Source organism: Coregonus clupeaformis, chromosome 23, assembly GCF_020615455.1.
Source record: "Coregonus clupeaformis isolate EN_2021a chromosome 23, ASM2061545v1, whole genome shotgun sequence".
Lineage (NCBI taxonomy): Eukaryota > Metazoa > Chordata > Actinopteri > Salmoniformes > Salmonidae > Coregonus > Coregonus clupeaformis.
The window spans coordinates 2,497,289-2,523,076 of NC_059214.1; the positions used below are offsets into that span (position 1 = coordinate 2,497,289).

The window sequence follows — 25,788 nt, forward strand, 5'->3', positions numbered from 1 at the left end:
CCAATGGTGGAACAAGCTCCCTCACGACGCCAGGACAGCGGAGTCACTCACCACCTTCCGGAGACATTTGAAACCCCACCTCTTTAAGGAATACCTGGGATAGGATAAAGGAATCCTTCTACCCCCCCCCAATTGTAAAGTGGTTATCCCACTGGCTATAGGGTGAACGCACCAATTTGTGAGTCGCTCTGGCTAAGAGCGTCTGCTAAATGACGTTAATGTGCCCTTGAGCAAGGCACTTAACCCTAATTGCTCCTGTAAGTCGCTCTGGATAAGAGCGTCTGCTAAATGACTAAAATGTAAATGTAATGTAAATGGGGAGCAACAGGCAGGTGGCAAGTAGAGTGGGGCCAGGCACATCCAGGTGTAAGTAAAAATAGCCTATAAAGCCAAAAATAAAAACACAGTAGAAAATACGATGAAAATTCTGGTTCTTGATTCACATTCATGTCTCTACACAGCATGTCTTCCTCCATTTCTATCGGTCTTGATTTGAGTTATCACTAGTGAAGTGCAACATTGTATCAAATCAATCAACTGGATCTGTTCGGAAACTGTCTTTAGCGAACAGGCAACATTGTATCAACTTGCCTATTCCTGGCCCAGAGCGTGAGTGAGTTCGGTACAGACTGCTGTTTTTGTGCAAGGGAAAGGAAGGTATTTTGTTTTCACTGTGTGAGGTGAATAAAAAAATTACTGATAAGCTCAGCATATTAGTGGTGGACGTGGTGACTAAGACAATCAGAAATCATTAAAAATATATATATCTCAAACATTTTTTAAAAAGTGAAATGCGGCCGCAGTAAAAAGACCAAAAAACCTGCCTCCCGCGACCAATACATTTTCACCCGCAAACATCGTTTAAGTAGCCCAACTTGTTTGTGAAACCGCGAACATGGCAACCCTGCTCGAGTCACGTTACCACGGTAACCTCCAGCACTTAAAGCGCAGGTGAGCATTTTTGTGAAACGTGATATTTTGGTTAAGACTCAGGTCACAAAAAATGAAATGAAACAACATACCACTACTTCTTACTAGTTATATATTTGTTTTAGAAACATTACAAAGCATGCTGGAGTAATTTGTGAATAAAAGTATTATGGCTGGTAAAACATCTAAGTGGCTGGTAAAAATGTTTATCTACCTGACTGGTGGACCAGAAATGTAATTTTAGGCCCTGAATCCAAAATTGCCAAAGTTTCACAGACAACGTTTGTTAGGAAGGGTCAATGCTGTTGGTGGCTAGCTGACCATCTTGCTCAATATCCTAGAGGCATGTTAGCTAAAACTATTTAAAAATATTAGCCTAGCTAGCTAAGGTTATAACCACTCCCCACTGAATAAGCTTAATCTTCAATTTGGCCCATCTGTAATGTTCAGTAAAAAAGTAAATAAGCTTAATTCCGAAACACCTCTTTAGTTGTTCACTTGTAACACACATACATTAAATAGATATTTGAAATCGAACAAGGTTATCAGTTATAAAGCAACTTTCTTTCTAAAAGACAGTCTCCAGCATCTTCAATTTATTTATTGACAATAATAATTGTTAACCCCCTATTGTGAATTCTCAACAGAATACCATAGAGGGTGCTTATACAACCATAAAATATAATATTTATTATCTGTCGCCTCTCCCAAATTGTCAGACTTAATAGTTCTTCATATTTGTACCGTTTAGTTTAAGATGGACAAGTGTAGTCTCAATAATTTACACATTATGAAATCAATGTATAGCCTACACACAAAAAACACACCTAAAAGTATACACAGGCAGCAGGAACGCTGTCCCAAACGAACTGAGGTTGGTTTTTAAACAAGGTCTCAATAATCTTAATTAAAGACTTAATTACACAAAACAATGGAGTTCAGGCGCTTATGAAGGAACCAGCGCTGTCAACTCTTATTGGAACACATGCACAAAAAAAAAAGACCAAAAGAAAGTAGTCCATGTACATTATACACACAAATAAACGGTCTGGGGATTCACACAGGGACGTGCAGCCCTCCGGGTGCAGCAGGGAAGCAAGTGCAACACTGATCAGGAGACTCTGGCCCTGTCTCAAATGAAACCCTATTCCCCCCGTAGTGCACTACCAAAGCACTTAGTGCACTCCACTTGGGGCTCGGATCAAAAAGAGTGCACTATATGGAGAATAGGGATTAATTTGATATTTGCCTACTATAATTGTGCGCAGTTTGAAATCCTATTACTGTTCAGTCCATGACCAGAGAGAAGGCCCATAGCCGTCCAATCAGTGACCAAATCTCAGCCCTATAGTTGAGTTGTCCAGTCAGTGACCTGAGCTCAAGCTCTATAGTTGTCCACATTCAGTGATGACAATCTTCTTGCTGGGTTTGCCAGTCTTGGTGCCCAGCTCTCCCATGCTGCGGACCACATCCATGCCCTCTCTGACGAAGCCAAAGGCCACGTGTTTGAAGTCCAGGTGCTCAGCCTTCTTCAGTGTGATGAAGAACTGGGAGTTGTTGGTGTCTCGGCCGCGATTGGCCATGGACAGCAGCCCTGGGCCCGTGTGGCGCACATCAAAGTTCTCGTCCTCAAACTTGTCCCCGTAGATGGACTTCCCTCCTGTCCCGTCCTGGTTGGTGAGGTCTCCACCCTGAGTACAGAGGAGACAGACGTTAGGAAAGACTTATCTGGTGTCCCCACCATGACACATAAAAAAGCTAAGTTAGACAGAGCTGTGGTTTACAAACTGTTTTTGTGTTCCAAGAGGCACTGACTGACCTATTTGGGAAACATGGCATTGAAGGTTATGAACTCACTTTTTTGTGGGTCTGAGAATTGTCTGGTTTGAGTCCAACCTGGTCATCACTAGTTAACACAGCCACAAAGTCATAAACCCCACCTATTTCTACAATTTATCTTCTTAAAATCTGATTTTAAACCCAACCACACTGCTAATCTTATGCCTAACCGTAAATTAAGACCAAAAAGCACATTTAGGTTTTCATGAATTAGCCAATTTTGACTTTGTGGCTGTGTTATTTAGTGGAAACAGTCCAACCCCACACAGGCACTCCCCTCTCCTCACCTGACACATGAAGTCCGGAACGATCCTGTGGAAGACAGAGTTGCGCAGCCCGAAGCCTTTCTGTCCTGTACACAGCGCTCTGAAGTTCTCAGCAGTCTTGGGGACAATGTGAGAGAACAGTTCTATGGTGACCATTCCCAGGGGCTCGTCGTCAGCGGTGATCGAGAGGTACACCTGGGGGCAGAGTTTCATATAGATTATTTTACAAGCCATCATTTTAGTAAAATTTCAACAAATATTTTAGGTGGAGTGGACAAAAGTCGTAGGCTAGGCGCCCCACCTATACAATAGCAGGCTGGGGAAACACTGACCTGGGGGTTGGAGTCTCTAGAATGTTCCTGGACCCTGGACATCTGGGGGGAGGCCTCTGACTGGCTCATACGGCTCTGACACTCACAGAAGGTTTTCCTGAAACACTCAGCCAGCTCTGCTGTCTTGAACTTGGCTGCCAACTGCTCCACCTTACCCTCACCCTCTTGAGAGAGAAATCAGGATCAATACATCAACTATATAAGAATCAACATTTCTACATAGCGCTGTGTGTGTGTGTGTATATATGTGGGGGAGCTGTGTGTAGAACTACCTGCAAAGTCAGTAGCGGTCCAGACAAGGGCTTGGTTGGAGGTGTTCATGGGTTTGAGCTCCATGCTCTGGCAGATGGTGTGATTGGCACACACCTTCAGCACCTGCTCCCTCCTCATCAGCACCCGGTAGAACCTCTTATCAGGGTGGAAGAGGATCTTGATGTCGCCCACACCCCTCTCCTTCCACTGGCCCAGGGCTCTCTCCCAGCGGTACAGCTTGGTACGCTCCTTAAACAGGATCTCCTCATCCTCCTCCCCTGACTTAGTCTCCACCTAGATAACACAATTACAAGCAGGTTAATCAGGAGGGTGTAAGTTTACAGAACTCGTATAGAAATGTATCAAGTAGAACAGGCAAGATTCTCTGTCATAGATAGAATGTGGAGTCATGACAGCCTCCAACTAAAACACATTTACAGTCAGTTATAATGATGATGTGGAGTCTTCTTGGCACTCAGCATTAAGAAGATAGATTGGGGGTAAGGACCTGAAATAGACTAGCGTCCTGTTGAGGGGGTGTACTTGTACATCAAGCTGCCTCACGCTTCAGAAACAGGTGATAGGCTCCTGGTCCTATGAGCTGTTTCGGCTCGCACAAGCCATGGCTACTTTACTTTATAATGACGTTCCCAGTAAGGTTAAGTGGAGTTAGATTAATAAATACCTCTGGTAGGGAGACTATGGGTTCAAAGTCAATGTCCAGATTATTAGCGTCCTCTTCATCGCTCCCCTCCTCCCCTCCCTCAGCTTTGGGTGGGGCTGCAGCTCCAAACAACGTAGCACCGGCATTCGCCCACGAGAAGTTAGAATCTAACAAGGAAACATTTTAAAAGTTAACTGATATGTTTGTATTCACTGAAACATAGCTCACAGTTGTGTCATGTTAACTTGTAAAACCTTAAAATTAAGCACACATATTGAATTTCCTTCAGTCAATTGTATTCAGAAAACGTAGAAGTGCCAACCTTGTTTTCCGAAGGAGAATTCACCCCCGGTGTTCTGTGCCAGTTCAGCGAAGGAGAACCCTTCCCCTCCCAGATCACTCAAGCCCAAGGAGCCAAATGTGTTAGGAGCATCTGTAAAGGAGAAATAAAGGATGAGAAGGCAGGTTGCTGTACTGGTGTTAGAAGTGGGATTGTGCTGCTGTGAGGACATCGAGTGTATGCCCAAGAGGGACATGCTCTTCCTGATCAGTGTAGAATGCAAATGGTCTGCAATGATAAATATCTCATACCATGAGTAATGGTTGTAGTAAATGTCGACGTGGAGTCAGAGGTCTTCTTGGTAGACAGGTCTATGGGGCTGCTGCTGGTAGCTGCAGGAATAGAGTCTGACTGATCTGGATCCTGCTCACCACTGCTGGCTGCAGGGTTTGGAGTTTGACAAGAAACACAACTGCTTGCAGACTCCTCATTTCTAACAAGACATGTGTCACACTCCCACTGCCCTGGCTTTTTGCCAAACTGTGCACCAAATCCAAATAAGGGGGTCACCAAAGCTGGGGCACTAGCAGCAGGTTTTGCTGAAAGGTTTGGAGTTTGAGCCTGCTCCCCACTGCTAGAGACTGCAGTCTGAGTTGGAGTGGAGTGTGACTGATCAGGAGTCTGCTGCTCCTCTGTAGTGGTCTGGACCTCTGCCTCCTGGATGGTTACCGACTGAGCTGGGAACTCAGCCTCTGCAGTAGAGGACTGAACCTCTGCCTCAGACTGATCTGCAGCCTGTTCTTGGCTGCTGGGGGACTGGTCTGGGAACTGTTGTTCTGGCACTGTGTCGCCGGTGCTGGAGGACACAGCCTCAGATGAAACTGGGTGTGAGCTTCTCTCTGCGTCCTGAAACACAATAACCAAAACATCAACATTTTCTTGAGAGAACTATAGTAGTTTAAATTTCTTATATCCTAATGCCACATAAGATGTTTATCTACGTGTGCAAACAAATTTATATATTATAGAAATCTCAACAGGGACTCCTGTGCTTTACAGACCTCTGTCTCAAAGTCCTCTGTCTCAAAGTCCTCTGTCTCAAAGTCCTCTGGCTTAAAGTCCTCTGGCTTAAAGTCCTCTGGCTTAAAGTCCTCTGGCTTAAAGTCCTCTGGCTTAAAGTCCTCTGGCTTAAAGTCCTCTGCCTCGCCGCCTACACCACAAAAAGTTGGATGCAGCTGCAGGGTCTTGGCTTTCTGCTCCTCATCTGGAGTAGGCCTCTTCTCCCACACCACCTCAACCGCCGGGTACAAACCCTCAGCACCTGCCTCAGGCTCAACACCAATCTCCGCCTGAGCTGCTGAGAGGAGAAGGTTATTGGAGAGGTAACTTTTGAGGAGAAATTTCACCAACCTATCGATGGCTATTCATACATCTCTCTATAGCCACTATGGCCTTGAAACTTACCAGAACCTGCACTTGCAGCCTTTCTCTCAGGAGGATCCTGGTACAGTTTTCCATTCAGGGCTTTAACTGCTGTCTCAAAGTCCTCATCTGCAACACAAACTAACATTAGCAACACAGTCAACTACGATTAGTAAACCTTTGCTCATACAGTTAGAAAAGGTTTGCAAGAGAGCGTTGGTGTCATTTCTCACCGTCTGTCTGGTCGTCGCTAGTGTTTCCTGGTTCATTCTGGTAGCAGAAGAAGGTGAGAGGCAGCAGGAGTTCCCTGGCCAGAAGAGCCTGCTCCGCAGTCGGCTGCCTCTCATACACCACCTCCACCTCACCGTCATCATCAGCCTTCACCTGGGGGGGTGCTATAACAACACAAAGAGTGAGACAACTCACTCGGGCGACCCACCTTCCTACAGAACAGTCTACAGAACAGAGACATTGAAGGCAGTAACAGAATTATACAACTTTATTAACCTCCAAGGTGAATTTGTATAATATAATTGCAAAATACTGTACAATAATTGGATCTACAGAACATTTTATGACTTGACTGAATTATGCTGCAAGGTTATTGTTTGGTACTGTAGGGCAGTACATTTAACTTACTATCCTAAAATTGTTCACCTGCTAAAAAGTCACAACCATTTCACTAAAGAGGTAGTTGCATGTCTAGGGTTAGTTCCACACCGAAACACATGCATCTCAAAAATTGACATCATGCATTTCACCACACCGAGCAAGCAGTTTCCTATATCTGAGAATGCTATAACTATTGAGGAAGTGAATCTCAAAGGCATCATAAACATTAGAACCATGGATCTACAGTGTACTGTACATGAGGCCAACCATAGAAGATTCCAGTTTAACCATTTCCTACTGGTTCTCTAAAACCAATTAATATGCCAATTAGCATAATAAAAAATCCCCATAAAAATCTGTCAGTTTAAGCTAGAGACACACTCCATGGCCAAAAGTACATGGACACCCTTTCAAATGAGTGGATTCTGCTATTTTAGCCACACCCGTTGCTGACAGGTGTATAAACACAGCCATGCAATCTTCATAGACAAATATTGGCAGTAGAATGGCCCGTACTGAAGAGCTCAGTGACTTCATAAGATGCCACCTTTCCAACAAGTCAGTTCGTCAAATTTCTGCCATGCTAGAGCTGCCCCGGTCAACTGTAAGCGCTGTTACTGTGAAGTGGAAACGTCTAGGAGCAACAACGGCTAAGCCGCGAAGTGTAAAGTTTGGTGGAGGAGGAATAATGGTCTGGGGCTGTTTTTCATGGTTCCTTCCAGTGAAGGGGAATCTTAATCCTACAGCATACAATGACATTCTAGACGATTCTGTGCTTCCATCTTTGTGGCAACAGTTTGGCCCTTTCCTGTTTCAGCATGACAATGCCCCCGTGCACAAAGCAAGGCCCACACAAATGTTTTGTTGAACTCTGTGTGGAAGAACTTGACTGGCCTGCACAGAGCCCTGACCTCAACCCAATCAAACACCTTTGGGATGAATTGGAATGCCGACAGAGCTAAGCCTAATCGCCCAACATCACTAACGCTCGTGGCTGAATGGAAGCAAGTCCCCGCAGCAATGTTCCAACATCTAGTGGAAAGCCTTCCCAGAAGAGTGGAGGCTGTTATAGCAGCAAAGGGGGGACGAACTCCATATTAATGCCCATGATTTTGGAATGAGATGTTCGACGAGCAGGGGTCCACATACACTACATGGCCAAAAGTATGTTTTCTTGCATTGGATGCGTCTCAATGCACCTGCCTATGTGTCTCAATCAACTGCATCCGCTTATGTTGCACTTCCGCATCTGCGGTGAAAGGTGACAGAGCTAGAGTGATGTTTAGCCCACAAACTATTAAAACCCCTCTATGGAAAGATGACTCTCACGAACACGATGGTGTTCTCCATTTTGCTCTACGACCCCCACAAGCATCTTGGGACTCGTCTGAAGTAGGTACAGCCGATCTGCCAACTTCTGTCTGTAGTGTCCGAACAGTTTGGGCTACACACTAATATGACCCATCTGTGGAAAGGTGAGACACGAACATGTCGGCTGTTTTGCTCTAGGACGCCCACAGGCCTTATAAGACTTGTCTGAATGTCCCTGGGTACCAGTTGAAAAAAGAATCTCAGATATAGGACAGACCCTTCATAAACTTCATTTCAATTATTTTTTTGGGGGGGGGCTATCTGTTATTCAATGCTTTTGTATGTGGCTAATAGCACTAAGGCCAAATACATTTAAAATATATATATATATATATATATATATATATATATATATTTTACACACACTTCAAGGGTGCTTATAATTCCAAATCAAATTATCCTTGGTATGACCTTCTAAATAGATTACCATCCAGTGGTAGAACACAAACGCTTGTAACATACAGCAGCACATTCTACCTGGGTTTGAACTCTGGGACATACTGTAAATCTCTGGAACGAAACGGAACAGACGTTGCCTTTCACACTGTTGCTACCCATCCTGGACTAAAAATGTTTGTGACGTTGGAGTGTGTGTGACAGTACATTCCTGTCAGGAAGCATGGCTGGAATCTCCCAGTGTCTCCTTTCAACAGAGGGAGAAGAACTCTATCATCGTCAACACTCCATTGGCCGCTACCAGGAACTTAGTCCTTTCACCTTTCTATTAGCTAAACAGCTAGCCTAACATTCATTCGTAGTAAGCCTAACAAGCAAAGTTTGAAATGTGTTCTACCCTCTTGTGGCTTTGAGTCTCTAGTGATTTGTCAAGGAGTGCCCTCAAACTCAACTCTGGACCTCAAAGCCAGTTACACTGCATTTTTTCATTGTTCCCCTCTAATCAGGAACTGATTTAGACCTGGGACACCAGGTGTGTGCAATCAATTATCAGGTAGAACAAAAAAAACAGCAGTCTCCGGACCTTGTAAGGTAAGAGCTGACTACACCTGCTCTAGAGTAATAGTAACTGTTGAGTATAGATGGGCATGCAGCTCGGTAGGTTGTTGTACTAAAGGTTTGTATGTTCCACTCGTTGCGTGCGGGTTAAGACTGGCTACAAAGCAGGCCCAGCCGTGTAGGTGACGTGTCACAGCACACACACAGTGCAGTGTCAGAATACCTGGGGGCTCAAATTGGGTGGATGAGGCGCTGGTCCAAAAAGCCATTGGGTTATCTTTGAAAAGCCTAAAATCCAATCCTACAAAATAATGGTTGGCAGGTGAGAACCTAGAATTGGGGGTGGTTGGATTAAGAAATGAAAATGTGTTGAAATGAGTCTTCAGTGAGATTCAAGTTGCTGAACGTCATTACATTATCTAAGTGTAATGGATTATACAATCTTTCTATATTCTGTCCTGTCCCCATCTCTGCCTTCATGAAGATGTAGCTGCTATACCTCTTTGAAAATGGAGTGACTGCATTATCCTTAGGGGATTCGATTACTAGGCGAAGTGTACTGGATTATATAATTGGGATTACATCTGCTATCATATCAAACAACCTATATCAAAATACCAGGTGTGAGGAAGTGGATGTAAATTAGGCTAATGGGAATGACTGGGTTAAGTTAAGTGGTCCTCTGTAGCTCAATTGGTAGAGCATGGCGCTTGTAACACCAGGGTAGTGGGTTCGATCCCCGGGACCACCTATACGTAAAAATGTATGCGCACATGACTGTAAGTCGCTTTGGATAAAAGCGTCTGCTAAATGGCATATTATATTATTATTATTATAAATTCTGTTCTGCTAACCTAACACTGGGTGTGGGCTGGTGGAAGAAGCAATGAGATGAACCAATGGGACATGAATGGAATCACAACGGGGTCAAATTGTGTGAAAACTCCATCATTGGGGGGGTCACCATTCAAAAACAAGCAGTTCGCAGTTCACACTGAACCACAAGAACAACAAAATCAACCGAGAAAGGAAAACAATAAAAGGCTTACCCTTTTCTGGGATTTTGAATGCAGGTGAGGGCTGGGCGATCCGACCGCTGTCTTTAGCCTTCGAGCTCTCTGAAGAAACATCCTCCTTGGACGACGGGAGGCTGCTGCCGAAGATCTTCTGGAGAGAGTCGGTTCCGAAGAGGAACTTGGGAGGAGACACCACCATCTTAGAGGGGTTGAGAGGGCTGTGTGGTGTGGAAGTGGAGGCCTTGCTGTCAGGGGTGTGGAAAGTCTCAGAAGACAGCTCAGTCCGTTCTCTGGTGGTCTCCTCCAGGATGGCCACAGCAGCCTGTCCACACACTGTCGTCCCTGTGGCTGGAGCTGTTGCTACCTCCTGAGGGGCCTCACAGGAGGCTATGGGAGTGACCAGAATCTCATTCTCCTGGGCGGTTTTAGCTTTGTCAAAGATGTCTCTGAAGGAGTTGGCTACATCCTGCAGTTTGAACCTCACCGCTAACTGTTCCACATTTCCCTCCGCTACCTCAGCAAAGTCAACAGCACTCCAGACCCAGGCCTTCTCAGCACCCTTCATGGGCTCCAACTTCATAGAAGATGTGACCCAGTGGTTGGCGCAGATCTTCAGGACTTGGTCCCGCCTCATGAGGAGTCTGACTTGTTTGGTGTCGTAGTTCTGCAGTATCTTGAGGTCTCCGATGCCCCTCTCCTTCCACTGGTTCAGGTCTTTGTCATAGCGGTACAGCTTTGCTCTGTGGCTGAAACATACGTTTTCATTCTCCTCTCCAGTGGAGATCTCCACCAGGTCTGGCAGGGGAACCACAGGCTCAAAGTACAAGCCATCCCTCTCCTCCTCCTCCAGGGTCGCGTCCTGCTCCTCGTCCACAGACACCCCGCTCTGGTTCAGCTTGGCCGCCGACTTGGCAGGACTGATGACAGGCTGGAAGCTGAAGTTAAAGCCAGCTGTGGATTCTCCAAAGCAGAAGAGGTTCTTCCTGATTGGGCTGCTTGCTAGGGGTGAGGCGTAGACAGATGTGTCAGCACTGTCGTCCAGAGCCTCCTCTCTCAGGTCATAGTTGTCCCATTCTAAGGTAGGGCCAGTGCTCTCCGCGTGGGGCTTGATGATCAGACCTGAGGTGTTACTGGCTGTCGTGTTGTTAGCTTGGCTGTCGTCCTCCTTGATCTTTGTTTTGTCATCAGTCAGGAAGGATTTAAGGTCTTTCAGACCAGACTTCATCTCCTCTGCCTTCTGGATGAGATGTGCAGTTCTGCCTGTGTCGACAAGCTTGTGAGGAGTCTGCAGTGGGATGTCCAACAGGAGCCTCTGACACTCCTCAAATTTCAGCTTGAACTCCTCAGCCAGCTCTGGGGTTTTAAACTTGGCGGCGAGTTGCTCCAGTCTGGCATCTCCTTCTGAGAAGTCATTAGCCAGCCACATCCAGGCTTTGTTGGAGCCAGCCAAGGGCTTCAGGTTCATGGTGGTGGTGATCCAGTGGTTGGCACACACCTTCAGGACCTGCTCTCTCCTCATCAGCACCCTCAACCTGCCGTTGGTGGCGTTCTTCAGGAACTTGAGGACCCCAACACCCCTCTCCTTCCACTGGCTGATGTCTCCGTCAAACCTGAAGAGCTTTACTCTCTGTGAGTAAAGGGCCTGTTCATCCTCCTCTCCTGTGACCAGGTCCACTTTCTCAGGCATCTGGACCACAGGCTCAAACTGGATATCGTCATTCTCCTCTGTTTTGTATATGTCCTCTTCATCCTGGTCAGCAGATGTGTCTGCCCACTGGTTTGACTGAAGGGATGTGAACAGCTGCTCGCCAGCATGGGTGAAGCCTTTGAAATTGGAGTCGGTCGGTTTAAACTTGAAGTCTCCTTGTGAGTTCTTAGCCAAATCTGCAAAACTGAAGTCATTGGGTTTGCCAGTGAAGAGGAGATTCTCATCCTGATTGGTGTTGTCCACCGACAGCACTGATGCAGATACACTGACGCCAGATTCCTTCTCTTTCCCTCTGTGCTGCTCTGCGATATTCTTCAGGAACATGGACGCAGACCCTGAAGCAGGAGTCTGAGTTTCAGCTGGTGGGGTTTCCTTTGCAGTTTCCTGAGTGCCAAACTTAAAGCCACCTGCTGGGACGGGCATGGTGAAAGAGAAGCCTGCAGCATTGGGGCCACTGCTTTCAGCCTGAGGGGTCTCAAACTTGAAGGATGCAGTGCCTGCGGGCTGAGTAGATGTACTTTGACTTTCAAAGCTAAAGCTGAAGGATGAGCTGGAGGGGGTGGCTGTGCTCTTAGCATTGGGTGCCTGACAGGAGACACATTGACTAGCAGAGCCGTCGTTTCTGACTAGACATGTGTCACAGTCCCACTGTCCCCCCTGTTTGGAAAACATGGCCCCAAGAGAGGGGGTGCTGCTAGCATTGGGTGTCTGGCAGGAAATACACTTAGAGGCTGATGCATCATTCCTCACTAGACAGGTATCACAGTCCCATTGTCTGTCCTTCTTAGAAAAAAGATCACCAAAGCCCGACACTGTTGGCTTTGGTGGTGGTGCTACCTCTACTGTTGATTTTGCAGTGGGATTTGGAGTTTGACAAGAAACACAACTGCTTGCAAATTCCTCATTTCTAACAAGACATGTGTCACACTCCCACTGCCCTGGCTTTTTGCCAAACTGCACTCCAAATCCAGAACTAAATGGAATGGTTGAGGGCATTGATGCTGCTGCTCCATCTACAACAGTTTTGTCTGCTTGGTTTGGAGTTTGACAAGAAACACAACTGCTTGCAAATTCCTCATTTCTAACAAGACATGTGTCACACTCCCACTGCCCTGGCTTTTTGCCAAACTGCACTCCAAATCCAGAACTAAATGGAATGGTTGAGGGCTTTGATTCTGCTGCTACTTCTGCTGTGGTTTCTTTCTTCTTACCAGACTGGGCTCCAAAACCAGCAGCAGGTATAGAAGTGGTGCCACTCGTTCCAAAAGTAAAGGAGGAGGGTATTTGAGCTCCAAAAGCCCCAAATCCCTTTCCAATAGATCCTGCGCTGCTGGTGTCTTTTGGCGAGTCAGGTCCAAATCCAAAAGTAAATCCTCTCACTGAAGCTGCCCCACTAGTCAAGCCTTTGGTTTCAGTAGCCGGTTTGCTGTTGGTCTCTGACGGGGAATTAGGGTTGGCTGTCTGACAGGCAACACACTGCATAATTGTAGCAGCATTTCTTACACAGCACACGTCGCAATCCCACTCCCCGTCCTTCTTTGCAAACTGGGCAGCAAAGTTTGTCGCCTGAGGAGGAGATGAATTAGGAGAAGTTTCTTTCCTACCTGGCTGATCTTGCCGCTTTTCTGGAAATTTGGGAACGATCTTCTGAGCCTCTTCAAACTTTGTTTTGAAGAGCAATGCCTCGTCTGCCGTTTTGTACCGGATGGCCAGTTGCTCAGGCCTTGGTTCCTCATCTGCATAATCAATGGCATTCCAGACCCAGGACTTGTCAGAGCCAGCATTTGGTTTAAGGAGCATATCTGGCGTGATGTAGTGGTTAGCACAGATCTTCAGAACCTGCTCCCTCCTCATTAGCAGACGCACTTTCCCTGATGTATTGTGCTTTAGGATTTTGACTATGCCGATGCCCCTCTCCTTCCACTCTTTAGTCTCTGCATCAAATCTGAACAGCTTGGCCCTGTTACAGAACATCTCCTCTTCTTCCTCCTCTCCAGTCTTCACATCTACCTTGTCAGGGAGGGGCACAATGGGCTCAAAGTGAGGCCCATCCTCATCCTCCTCCACATGAGTGCTGTCGTTATCGCTCTCCGGTCCTTTCTCCACCGCTGTGTTTTCCAGCCCAAATACCGGCTTGGTCAGATCAGTGAAACTATTTGGCTGTTCAATTTTTTCAAACAGGTTTGGTTTGTCCCGACTCTGGGCTGCATCAGTGAAGGAGAAGCCTACTGCGCTTTTAGTGCCAAAGCTAAATATCCCTCCCTGGCTAGGAGGCTTCACCTCTGAAGGGCCCTCAAATTTAGTGGGAATGTCTGACGTCAGAAGCCCCAACAGGTTCTCACTGTTTTTGGCCTTGAAGGTGAAGTCCCCATCATTGGATTTGAAGTTGGAGTTGAATTTAAAGGCAGCAGATGATGGAGTGGACTGGGCAACTACTCCAGCACCAAAGCTAGGCACCGTAAGAGGCTCAGCAGGGACATGCTGGCCAAAGGAGATCTTCCCAAAGTCCACAGGCTTCCCCTCAATGCTCTTTGGTGGTTGAACAGGTACAACTGAGGGCTTGGTGAAGTAGCCAGGCTCAGGGAGGGGAGGGTTGGTGGTGGGCTGAGAGTGGCCGTAGAATTCCTCACTGTATGGGGAGAGTAGACTGGTTGCTGGTGACTCGAAGCGGAGGGGGACACCAAAGACCTGGTCTTGAGGAGGGTAGATGCAGGCTGGTGTTGACTGCAGGGGAGGTGTGTTAGTGGGCTGCTGGTACGCATACATGTGCTGCTGGGGTGGCAGGCGGTTGATTCCATACACAGGAGGCTGAGACAAAAGAGAAAGAAAATTTCATTGAAACTAAAACCTGTTCATTTCATATTTGCCACCGAAAAGACTCTCCCACTTCAAGTATCTAAACCATTCTGAATTCTCAAAGAAAAAGAAGATTCCCATGGTATAAACACCTACCTTTATTGGGGTAACATTGGCTGCAGGACGAAGGAGATACTGTCCGGAGTTATAAGCAGGGGATTGATTGAAATACATAGAAGGGGCCTGTGTGGTGGCAACTGTAAACATAAAGAGAAGAGGAAAGGTTATAATCAACGGTCATAATTTCATATTCTAGCAACATTGCTATTTCAGTATTCCTAATAATACAGCCTGAAACGACACAACCCAGTTGTGTACCGTGTTCCTACCGGTGAGGGGTGCTCCATGGAAGGTCTGTGTTGGGGGGTAGCCCTCCTGCATGTCAGGCCCATACCCATCTCCAAACATCCTTTGGTGGGGTGACGCCATGCTGTCTGACGAGTTATGTCTCAGGTCATGGACCTCATTCTGCAACACAACCACACAGCACAACACTTAACAGAAACCATGCATGGACATCTATAATTGAATTAATAGGCACACTTGACATGGGCAACATCTCCCATATCCTCAGACAACGAAGCTAGGGGCTGACCTTAAGGGCTTCCACCTGCTGGCAGAGCATCTGCAGGAGGGACTTCTGGTCCTCCGCCCAATGAGGTGGCGTCTTGGGGGAAATCTGGAAACAGAGGAGAAAAATAATGTTTCATTATGTCAAGTTATTTATATTATTTAGGTGAGAAAAACAACCTGTACAATAAATCAAAAAACTGAAGTACATAAATGACCAAAAATAGGAAGAGCATCAGTGTCTCACATACAGTGTACAAAATATTAGGAACACCAGCACTTTCCATGACAGTCTGACCAGGTGAAAGCTATGATCCCTTATTGATGTCACCTGTTAAATCCACTTCAAATCAGTGTAGATGAAGGGGAGGAGACAGGTTAAAGAAGGATTTTTAAACCTTGAGAGAATTGAGACATGGATTGTGTATGTGTGCCATTCAGAGGGTGAATTGGCAAGAAAATATTTAAGTGCCTTTGAATGGGGTATGGTTTTAAGTGCCAGGCGCACCGGTTTGAGTGTGTCAAGAACTGCAACGCTGCAGGGTTTTTCATTCAGTTTCCCGTCTATCAAAAATGGTCCACCACCCAAGGACATCCAGCCAACTTGACAACTGTGGAAAGTATTGGAATCAACATGGGCCAGCATCCTTGTGGAACGCTGTCGACACCTTGTAGAGTACATGCCCCAACGAATTGAGGCTGTTCTAAAGGCAAAATGGGGTGCAACTCAATATTAGGAAGGTGTTCCTAATGGTTTTGTACACTCAGTGTAAGTTTACAAGTTAACATTTATCGTACCAGGTGTCTTTTGGAGGGAGGGACAAAGCTGTTGCTGGGGGAGGGGGTTAAAGGGGCGAATTTGATGTGAGAGACTGAGGCAGCAGGCTCAGTAAACTGTGGGCTGAAGTGGACCGTTCTGCCCTCTTCCTCCTCTTCATCCATTGCTTCTCCACTCTCCCCTAGCTGCTGGTTCACATCGTTCAGGAGATCCATCACCTCTTCCATTGAAACGGGCAGCTGGAACAACACACAGTGAATATGGTTGAATGTCATGTCATGCTTCCAACTCTTAAATCTTTGATTAGATATTTGTCAAATATTCATGTGTATATATGCCGTATATTGACGTGTGTGTGTGTCTAACCTTGTCCATGTCGTCAGCGTTGGCGTTGTAGATCTTGGACAGGTAAGTTCTAAACTTCCTGAGGAACATGATGCACCTGTCCTGAGTCTCCTCCACCCCGCTACCGGCCTCCTCAGACAGACGCTGGAAGATCTACAAACAGAGATATATCAAATACACAATTCATAACAAATGCATTTTGTATGGTAAGACATTAAAAAATATACAAATTCTGCCTGTACACTATCAAAAATATATACAGTACCAGTCAAAAGTTTGGACACCTACTTATTCCAGGGTTTCTGTATTTGTACTATTTTCTACATTGTAGAATAATAGTGAAGACATCAAAACTATGAAATAACACATGGAATCATGTAGTAACCAAAAAAAGTGTTAAATCAAAATATTTTATATTTGAGATTCTTCAAAGTAGCCACCATTTGCCTTGACAGCTTTGCACACTGATGACAGCTTCATGAGGTAGTCACCTGGAATGCATTTCAATTCATACGTGTGCCTTGTTAAAAGTTAATTTGTGGAATTTATTTTGTTCTTAAAGCGTTTGAGCCAATCACTTGTGTCGTGACAAGTTAGGGGTGGTATACATAAGATGGCCTTTTACCAAATAGGGCTAAGTCCATATTATGGCATGAAGGTCAGGCAATCCGGAGAATTAAGAACTTTGAAAGTTTCTTCAAGTGCAGTCGCAAAAACAATCAAGCGCTATGATGAAACTGGCTCTCATGAGGACCTCCACAGAAATGAAAGAACCAGAGTTACCTCTGCTGCAGAGGATAAGTTCATTAGAGTTAACTGCACCTCAGATTGCAGCCCAAATAAATGCTTCAGAGTTCAAGTAACAGACACATCTCAACATCAACTGTTCAGAGGAGACTGCGTGACTCAGGCCTTCATGGTCAAATTGCTGCAAATAAACCACTACTAAAGGACACCAATAAGAAGAGACTTGCTTGGGCCAAGACACACGAGCAATGGACATTAGACCGGTGGATATTTGTCCTTTGGTCTGATGAGTCCAAATTTGAGATTTGTGGTTCCAACCGCCGTGTCTTTGTGAGACAGAGTAGGTGAACGGATGATCTCCGCATGTGTGGTTCCCACCGTGAAGCATGGAGGTGTGATGGTGCTTTGCTGGTGACACGGTCAGTGATTTATTTAGAATTCAAGGCACACTTAACCAGCATGGCTATCACAACATTCTGCAGCGATATGCCATCCCATCTGGTTTGCGCTTAGTGGGACTATCATTTGTTTTTCAACAGGACAATGACCCAACACACCTCCAGGCTGTGTAAGGGCTATTTGACCAAGAAGGAGAGTGATGAGTGCTGCATCAGATGACCTGGCCTCCACAATCACACGACCTCAACCCAATTGAGATGGTTTGGGATGAGTTGGAGTGCAGAGTGAAGGAAAAGCAGCCAACAAGTGCTCAGCATATATGGGAACTCCTTCAAGACTGTTGGAAAAGCATTCCTCATGAAGCTGATTGAGAGAATGCCAAGTGTGCAAAGCTGTCATCAAGGCAAAGGGTGGCTATTTGAAGAATCTCAAATATAAAATATATTTTGATTTGTTTAACACTTTTTTGGTTACTACTTGATTCCATATGTGTTATTTCATAGTTTTGATGTCTTCACTATTATTCTACAATGTAGATAATAGTATAAATAAAGAAAACCCCTTGAGTAGGTGTCCAAACTTGACTGGTACTGTATTTTTTTGTTTTTTACTGGCAGCTGCACTAGAAGGCATGGCGCTAAAGTGCAGAGTGGGAAAAGTGCAGGGGGGACTCCCAGAGCAAGGTAGAGCAGTGAACCCCTCACTACATACCCTAGCTAGGTGCCAGTTAGATGAGATGTTGTTGATTGTCTCCAGGGTAGTGACAGCCTCCTCTGTCCTCCCCTCGACGTCCAAGAGGGTCGCAAACGCTATCATGGCCTCCTCCTCAAAGCCCTTCACTGATGGGATCTGAGATGAACACGCAAACACAAACTCACTAACCAATGAAACTAGAGCAATGCATACATTAAGCCTGGACTCGTCAATTTTCACAATTGGCATCAGTGATATTAAAAGTCTACACGTGTCACACATGCAAATGTTTTAACTCAGCAGACTAACAAGTCTTGTGGAACGCTAGGTTCTAACCCAGTTGGTCAGAAAAGCAGCTGTGGTGGTAGCTCACCTGTATGTCTCTAGAGGGGAAGTGTATGAAGAGGGGGTCCAGGGGTTCAGGGATGCTGCGTCTCCGCTTGATCTTGTCCAGCAGGGGGAGCACCACCTTCCAGTAGTGGACACTACGCCCTATGTACTCCTTCTGGTCATAGTAGGAGTTCACACCAACCCCCTGTGAACAGCACAGCAGGTGTTAAATCTAAATGCAGAAATGGCATTACTTCAAATCAGCCATTATAAGTAAGGACTCATCGTTCTGAGTCGCATTCTCAGATTTAGTTTAATATAGACATAATTTACTGTACCAAAGGGAAATTGCTGATGTGGAATATTCTGACTAGACCAAGAGTTATAAATAATGACCATACACTAATTGGAAGTTATAAATACTATTGAGTAAATGGCAGAGGTAATCATTTCAGACAGACACCTAGTATATCATGTTGACTTATGGTAGTGTGTGATAGAAAAAGGCAGGTGTGCCATCTGGCCGAGGTGTGTACCGTTGAGCTGAGGTGCTGGGCCCAGTGTATGGGCAGGGCTGGTTGAAGGCCATGTTTCTCTCCAGCTCGCAGGGTGCTTAGTCCATGTTGAACAGTCATCCTTAGTTTGGCTGACATGCCAGGCCTAAAAAAAAAAAAACAGAGTATTATACATACTAGGACTGCAGACAGAACCAGAACCATAGTCATGTTAACCACAGAGCCATCAGTCAGCTTGACTTCTCCATCTTGGGCCTTTACATTTTAACACTCAACATATTATATCAGTGATCAGTTCATGTGAGGGATTGGGGAATAGTGCCTGGGTAACTTTTACAGAGCTTGTTTGGGTAGTAAAACACTTGATTTCAGCCATCTATCATACAAGTATAGAGATGAACCCGTAGTGACTCACGCAGCTCGTTTATGTATGAGGCTGTAGACGGCGTCCCACCAGTCCCTCTGTCTGTCTGTGGAAAGGAAGCGGAGGAGGGGCAGGGGCAGGCAGCGGGGCTCATTGAGTTGCTGTTGACCAGTAGAACTGATCCTGGCCCTCTCCTGGAGCTGGGTGTGACTGCACCACACCACCCCACACAGGAACACCTAGAGAGGAGAGAATCACACCAGTGTATTGCATTAGTTCTTAGAGCATTCAAGGTCATTGTATGAATGAAAAATTAAGCAAAAAGACAATCAACGATATCATTCGAAGGACAGTATTACAAGATTGTTATACAGTTGAAGTCAGAAGTTTAAAACTTGTTTTTCAACCACTCCACAAATTTCTTGTTAACAATCTACAGTTTTGGCAAGTTGGTTAGGACATCTACTTTGTGCATGACACAAGTAATTTTTCCAACAATTGTTTACAGAGATTATTTCACTGTATCACAATTCCAGTGGGTCAGAAGTTTACATACACTAAGTTGACTGTGCCTTTAAACAGCTTGGTAAATTCCAGAAAATGTCATGGCTTTATAAGATTCTGATAGGCTAATTGACATCATTTGAGTAAATTGGAGGTGTACCTGTTGATGTATTTCAAGGCCTACCTTCAAACTCAGTGCCTCTTTGCTTGACATCATGGGAAAATCAAAAGAAATCAGCCAAGACCTCAGAAAAAAATGTGTAGACCTCCACAAGTCTGGTTCATCCTTGGGAGAAATTTCCAAACGCCTGAAGGTACCACGTTCATCTGTACAAACAATAGTACGCAAGTATAAACACCATGGGACAACGCAGCTGTCATACCGCTCAGGAAGGAGACGCGTTCTGTCTCCTAGAGATGGACGTACTTTGATGCGAAAAGTGCAAATCAATCCCAGAACAACAGCAAAGGACCTTATAATAATAATAATAATACGCCATTTAGCAGACGCTTTTATCCAAAGCGACTTACAGTCATGCGTGCATACATTTTTGTGTATGGGTGGTCCCGGGGATCGAACCCACTACCTTGGCGTTACAAGCGCCGTGCTCTACCAGCTGAGCTACAGAGGACCACCTTGTGAAGATGCTGGAGGAAACGGGTACAAAAGTATCTATATCCACAGTAAAACGAGTCCTATATCGACATAACCTGAAAGGCCGCTCATTAAGGAAGAAGCCACTGCTCCAAAACCGCCATAAAAAGCCAGACTACGGTTTGCAACTGCACATGGGGATAAAGATCGTACTTTTTGGAGAAATGTCATCTGGTCTGATGAAACAAAAATAGAACTGTTCGGCCATAATGACCATCGTTATGTTTGGAGGAAAAAGGGGATGGCTTGCAAGCCGAAGAACACCAACCCAACCGTGAAGCACGGGGGTGGCAGCATCATGCTGTGGGGGTGCTTTGCTGCAGGAGGGACTGGTGCACTTCACAAAATAGATGGCATCATGAGGAAGGAAAATTATGTGGATATATTGAAGCAACATCTCAAGACATCAGTCAGGAAGTTAAAACTTGGTCGCAAATGGGTCTTCCAAGTGGACAATGACCCCAAGCATACTTCCAAAGTTGTGGCAAAAAGGGCTTAAGGACAACAAAGTCAAGGTATTGGAGTGGCCATCACAAAGCCCTGACCACAAAGCCCTGACCGCAATCCTATAAAAAAACGTGTGGGCAGAACTGAAAGTGTGTGCGAGCAAGGAGGCCTACAAACCTGACTCAGTTACACCAGCTCTGTCAGGAGGAATGGGCCAAAATTCACCCAACTTATTGTGGAAAGCTTGTGGAAGGCTACCGGAAAACGTTTGACCCAAGTTAAACAATGCTACCAAATACTAATTGAGTGTATATAAACTTCTGACCCACTGGGAATGTGATGAAAGAAATAAGCTGAAATAAATCACTATTATTCTGACATTTCACATTCTTAAAATAAAGTGGTGATCCTAACTGACCTAAAACAGGAAATATTTTACTAGGATTAAATGTCAGGAATTGTGAAAAACTGAGTTTAAATGTATTTGGCTAAGGTGTATGTAAACTTCCGACTTCAACTGTAAGTCTGTAACAGAGCTGCATAGATATTGTAGAGCAACCCCGGCCACACCCACCTCCAGGTCTAGCAGGCAGATGGACTCAGGTGTGTTGGTGTCCAGTTTGGAGGTCTCCAGGATGAGCCTGGGGAACAGCTGTTTGAGCCAGTCCCTCAGAGCAGGCCTCTGGGCCAGGAGAGACCACTGGAGGCCCAGCCAACACAGCTGCTGGAGGTCCCCTCCTTGGAGCTGGATGGAGCCTAGAGACAGGAGAGGAACAGGGTTACACAGGGAACTTGTGTGAGATCAGCTCATCTCCTCTTGTGTAGAGCCACACACATCATACCGTTGTCCCATTTGATGAGGTCAGATATTGCTGGAGCCTGTGTGTTGATGGAGCGGATGTCGTCGTTGCCAATGAAGGAAGTCCCAGCCGGAGCCTGAAGCCCAAACAAAAGCTCAAACAAAGAGCCCTGACCACTACGGTTACCAAACGCCTCCACCACCTCTCTGACAAAGGTATGTGTGTCAGGGTTGAGGTTAAGCAGCATGTGTCCAGCCTGGCTCTGTCTGTCACTGGCTAGCAGCTCCAGATGCTGAGGAGGAGACTGGTCCCCTTTAGTCACCTTGCTCTTCGGCCTGGGGACCTAAATAGGAAGAATGAAAAGAAGTTGGATACAACATGAAAGACAGTCATTTGCTAAATACAAAGCTTCTAGTTTGTGTGCGTTACCTGGTAAGCCAGTAAATAGCAGAGAGCAGCCAGGTCAATGACAGCCCTCCACTGCTCTTTTCTTTCCTGAGCCATCTTCAGCAGCAGAGTGCCAGCATGCAGGTACAGATGTCCCCTCATCTCCACATAGACCCCAGACAGATCATCGGTTACACTGCACGCTGTCTTCTTCAGGCCCTGCATCGCACAGTCAAAACTACACAGAGAGAGACAGGTGTTAAATAAGGTACAAACACTGCTACTAATCTAGTAGGACTCTACAGAGTGATGCTCTAATGCAGGAGCTCTGTTGGTAGGCTAAGAATGGATTAACTACAGCCAAGTGTCCAGCAGTCACGTTTCACTGCCTAGCCTGGTTCTGACAAACACGCACCTCCCGAGGGCCTTGATGCTAGGCTGCAGTCCTTTTCCCGACAGGGTCAGTCTCAGCAGGCTGCAGTGGGCCAAAAGTAGCTCTCTCTGCAAAGGTCTACTCGTCTTCTCATTGGATGAAACACTGGGCTGGGCTAGGAACTCCTGAGAAACACACCAAATTAAGCACTTTACCATTGTACATTCTTACATTCCATAAGTGTATATTGTATTGTGTGAGCATCCTGCTGACCTGTAGAGTGTGTACTACAGTAGAGTACCAGTCCAAGCTGGATTTAAGCAGGCCTCTCTTCTCTGTGGCCAGACAGTGTTTGACAGCCTCCTCCAGCCTGCCATCAGAAGAGAACAGCTGAACCAGCTTTACATTGATATGGGCATCGCCAGGTCGCATAGCCAGCTCTGCCTGCAGCAGGTCAAACAACTGGTTCCATCCCTGCTGGCCCTGTCGATTCAGTAGACGCTCCTATAGGGGGTAGAGGGAGAGTTAGCCAGGATTGTTAAACAACAGATTTTTTTTTAAATAGCCGTTTCTAGCCCCCGGAACCCGTCTGTTGCTCAACAACTGTTCCTGAGGGGGGGAGAAAGAGGTTGAGGAGGGCAACAGCTGCCAGCTCAACAGGCGGCTAGTGATCTTGGGTCAACCCTGTGCCACAGTTTGTAAACAATCCTCCAGTCATAATGCAGGCAGACTAACCTTGACACACTATTTCAGGTTAGGCACACCCTTTAAAAAAAAGCCTAAAAAGCTACATACAGGAAATCAATACTGTGTTAGAGCTCTTACCTTGAGGTTGAAGACAGCAGGGTTTCCTGGCAGCAACTTGGCAGCTTTCTCCACCCAGAACTCTGCTCTGCTGTCTCGCTCTGTCTTACCGACCAGCAGCTCAGCCACCTTCAAAACCAGGTCCCTCTGGGCTGGGTTCAGGTCCACAGACCGCTGGACACACACACACATAATTAAAGACCTGAAACCATCTTTACATTGTCAGTTAGTTAGGTTTGCAATTGGCGATCACAGCTAACTGGCAAAGCTGTTTCCCCCCCCCTTTTTTAGGGGGTAGATCAGCTTAAATATTACAGATAGATTATGGCTTCTATCAATGTAATTGTCTGCATCATTTCCAATCCCCCATATATTTAGCTGTTTCTTCAAAAATGAATCAATTATACAAAACTGGATGACTGAAGAAGCCTAATGGACAGACTAATCGGATACTATAACATTACTAAGTAAGTGAGCAACTGAGAGGGATATCATCTTACCTTGTAACATCCTACTGCCTTGTTGATATCTCCTTCCCTCTCATAAAGCTGGCCCAGGAACTTGTGTGCTTTGGGATCTCTCTCGGCCACAGTCAGATATGCCGATACATGTCTAAAAGTGGGGCCCATACATTCGGAATAAACACACAAAATATGTAGCTACCCAATTCAATATGTCAACGTGTTCAGGGCGTACCTTTTAGCAAGTTCATACTCCTTAGCCTCGAAGTATAATTTAGCAAATAAAAATCCTTTAATTGGTTTCTGTGGAAAGAGAACATATATAGGCCAAGTTTAAAATAAGGTTAGACTCATAGTTATAACATCTAGTTAGCTAACCACTGAAGTAAGACACGGTTACCTATTGTATGTTAAAGTTACCTAAACTTAGGTAGCTAACTAAATTAGTTGCCTAATAAATCAGACAGTCGTACCAGCTTTCTGGAAATTCCACAAGCTAGTTAATTAAGTTAATTAACTGAATCCATTCAAATATAAATTTCTAGCTAGCTAGGTACAAATGTCAAAAAAGGCGATTGTGGCTATTTTCCAACGGATCGTAGGAAGAGTGACACACAACTAACTAACTACTTAGCCGGTATGATCGTTTGCTAGGTAGTTAAACTAGCCGGCATAATGCAGGCTGAGGGCATGCGATGTTTCAAAAGATAGCCAGTCCTGCTGCCCGCGCGTTTTTCACACAAGGAAGTGTTCATTGCGAGGGATTAACTTGAGAAGTGTCACATTTCCCAACCTAGTTAGTTAGCTACGTTAGCGATCCAAAATGAAGGATCCGTTAACTACTTGTCGTTGTTCAGATTTAGTCTATTGCTAGTCTGTGGCTAGCTAGTTACTTCAATGCTTGCTGTATTGCTATCTATCATACCAGGCCATGATGGCCGCTAACTAATACACGCAGGATGAATTGAAGCCGGTTGGACTCACCTCTTTGAGTGAAGGAGAGGAACTCTGTACTGAAGAAATATAGCGTTCCACTTCGGCCTTACTTCGCCGCATGGCTGTGTAAAGAGTATTTTCTTGTTATTTCAAAACTGGAATTTCACCGAATGACAAAACTGCTTTTTCTCCACTCGTGCCATGAAAACATCAAATGGCAGCCGTACTTACGTTGTGCAAAGCTTCCATGAACCACGAGTTGTGATTGGTAGAGACTTAGCCAATCAAATTTGAAAAACCCACAGATGACGCACTTTCAATTTAGATTGGACGCTGTACAGAAAAAATAATATACTGTATGTGTACTAGCCGAAGGCTGGTTCAGTTTCTTGAATAAAAATACAATAGCCCATACCTCATTAGAGAAAATATGCAATCTGTTTTTGTTATTGCACAAACATAATCGAGTTAGTATTACTGTAGGATCTCATGTGATGGTCAATATTTGATTTATCATGCCTTCAGACATTCAGGTTCCCTGAAATTAAGAAAATACTACTTTTAAAAAAAAACATCAAAATGCACAGAGAAACATGTAGCTGGATTTTTAAAAATTCAGAAGTAAATAAGTTTAATATAATGACATCTAGAAACAAACCAAAATGAAAGTATCATGCATTTAAGGCGAACACTAATCAAGGCTTTGAATGTAGCATAGCATATTATATTGTAGTATGGCAGAGGAATAACACAGGGTTTTAAAATTCCCATTTAGCAGTGGAATGTGTAATTTTATCACTCTATGCAAAACAACACACTGTAAAATATTTCTTCCACGTATAGTTAAATACGGTGGCAAACTAAAACTTAACTAAACTCATGTTTTCAACAGGGATATTATGCTTTTTTCTCTAACCGGCAGTTCTCTACTTCCTATGAGGATCTAGATAGAAGAAGTCACACTGCCATAAGAGGATAGGTTTACTAAGCGTATACACCAAGGAAAAACCCACATTCCCACATCTTACAGTACTCATTCATCCGCTTTCATCTATAGGAAAAGGAAAAATGAACATTGCAGTTACAAGCAAATCCTAAATCAATGGAATTGTTTGTATCTGCTATGTTTATTTTCCCCTTTTAAAAGACAACATAATGCATGACATATAAAGCATGGA

The 25,788-nt window shown here is 45.1% G+C and overlaps 1 protein-coding gene across 5 annotated transcripts; it reads right to left on the bottom strand.

Moving 5' to 3' along the window:
• Positions 1 to 1,516: 1,516 nt before the first annotated feature.
• Positions 1,517 to 24,838, bottom strand: LOC121536923 (E3 SUMO-protein ligase RanBP2). 5 transcript variants are annotated; one of them, XM_041844576.2, is made up of 31 exons: positions 24,659 to 24,838; positions 23,910 to 23,977; positions 23,714 to 23,825; positions 23,235 to 23,387; positions 22,683 to 22,913; positions 22,452 to 22,594; positions 22,079 to 22,274; positions 21,692 to 21,992; positions 21,424 to 21,605; positions 19,295 to 19,482; positions 18,901 to 19,024; positions 18,408 to 18,569; positions 18,053 to 18,190; positions 16,217 to 16,348; positions 15,871 to 16,089; positions 15,098 to 15,181; positions 14,832 to 14,970; positions 14,599 to 14,699; positions 12,717 to 14,454; positions 9,972 to 12,542; positions 9,146 to 9,223; positions 6,219 to 6,380; positions 6,028 to 6,114; positions 5,625 to 5,920; positions 4,875 to 5,469; positions 4,606 to 4,716; positions 4,305 to 4,450; positions 3,640 to 3,913; positions 3,368 to 3,531; positions 3,057 to 3,230; positions 1,517 to 2,621 (listed from the first exon to the last, which is right to left on the bottom strand). In XM_041844576.2, the coding sequence occupies exons 1-31, from the start codon at positions 24,728 to 24,730 to the stop codon at positions 2,316 to 2,318; spliced, it is 9,447 nt and encodes a 3,148-aa protein (XP_041700510.2). In that variant the 5' UTR covers positions 24,731 to 24,838; the 3' UTR covers positions 1,517 to 2,315. The 5 variants fall into 5 exon arrangements, with proteins under 5 accessions (XP_041700510.2, XP_041700506.2, XP_041700508.2 ...); XM_041844572.2 differs by having other exon boundaries at positions 5,625 to 5,917; positions 9,972 to 14,454; XM_041844574.2 differs by having other exon boundaries at positions 5,778 to 5,920; positions 9,972 to 14,454.
• Between the last annotated feature and the right edge of the window lie 950 nt (positions 24,839 to 25,788).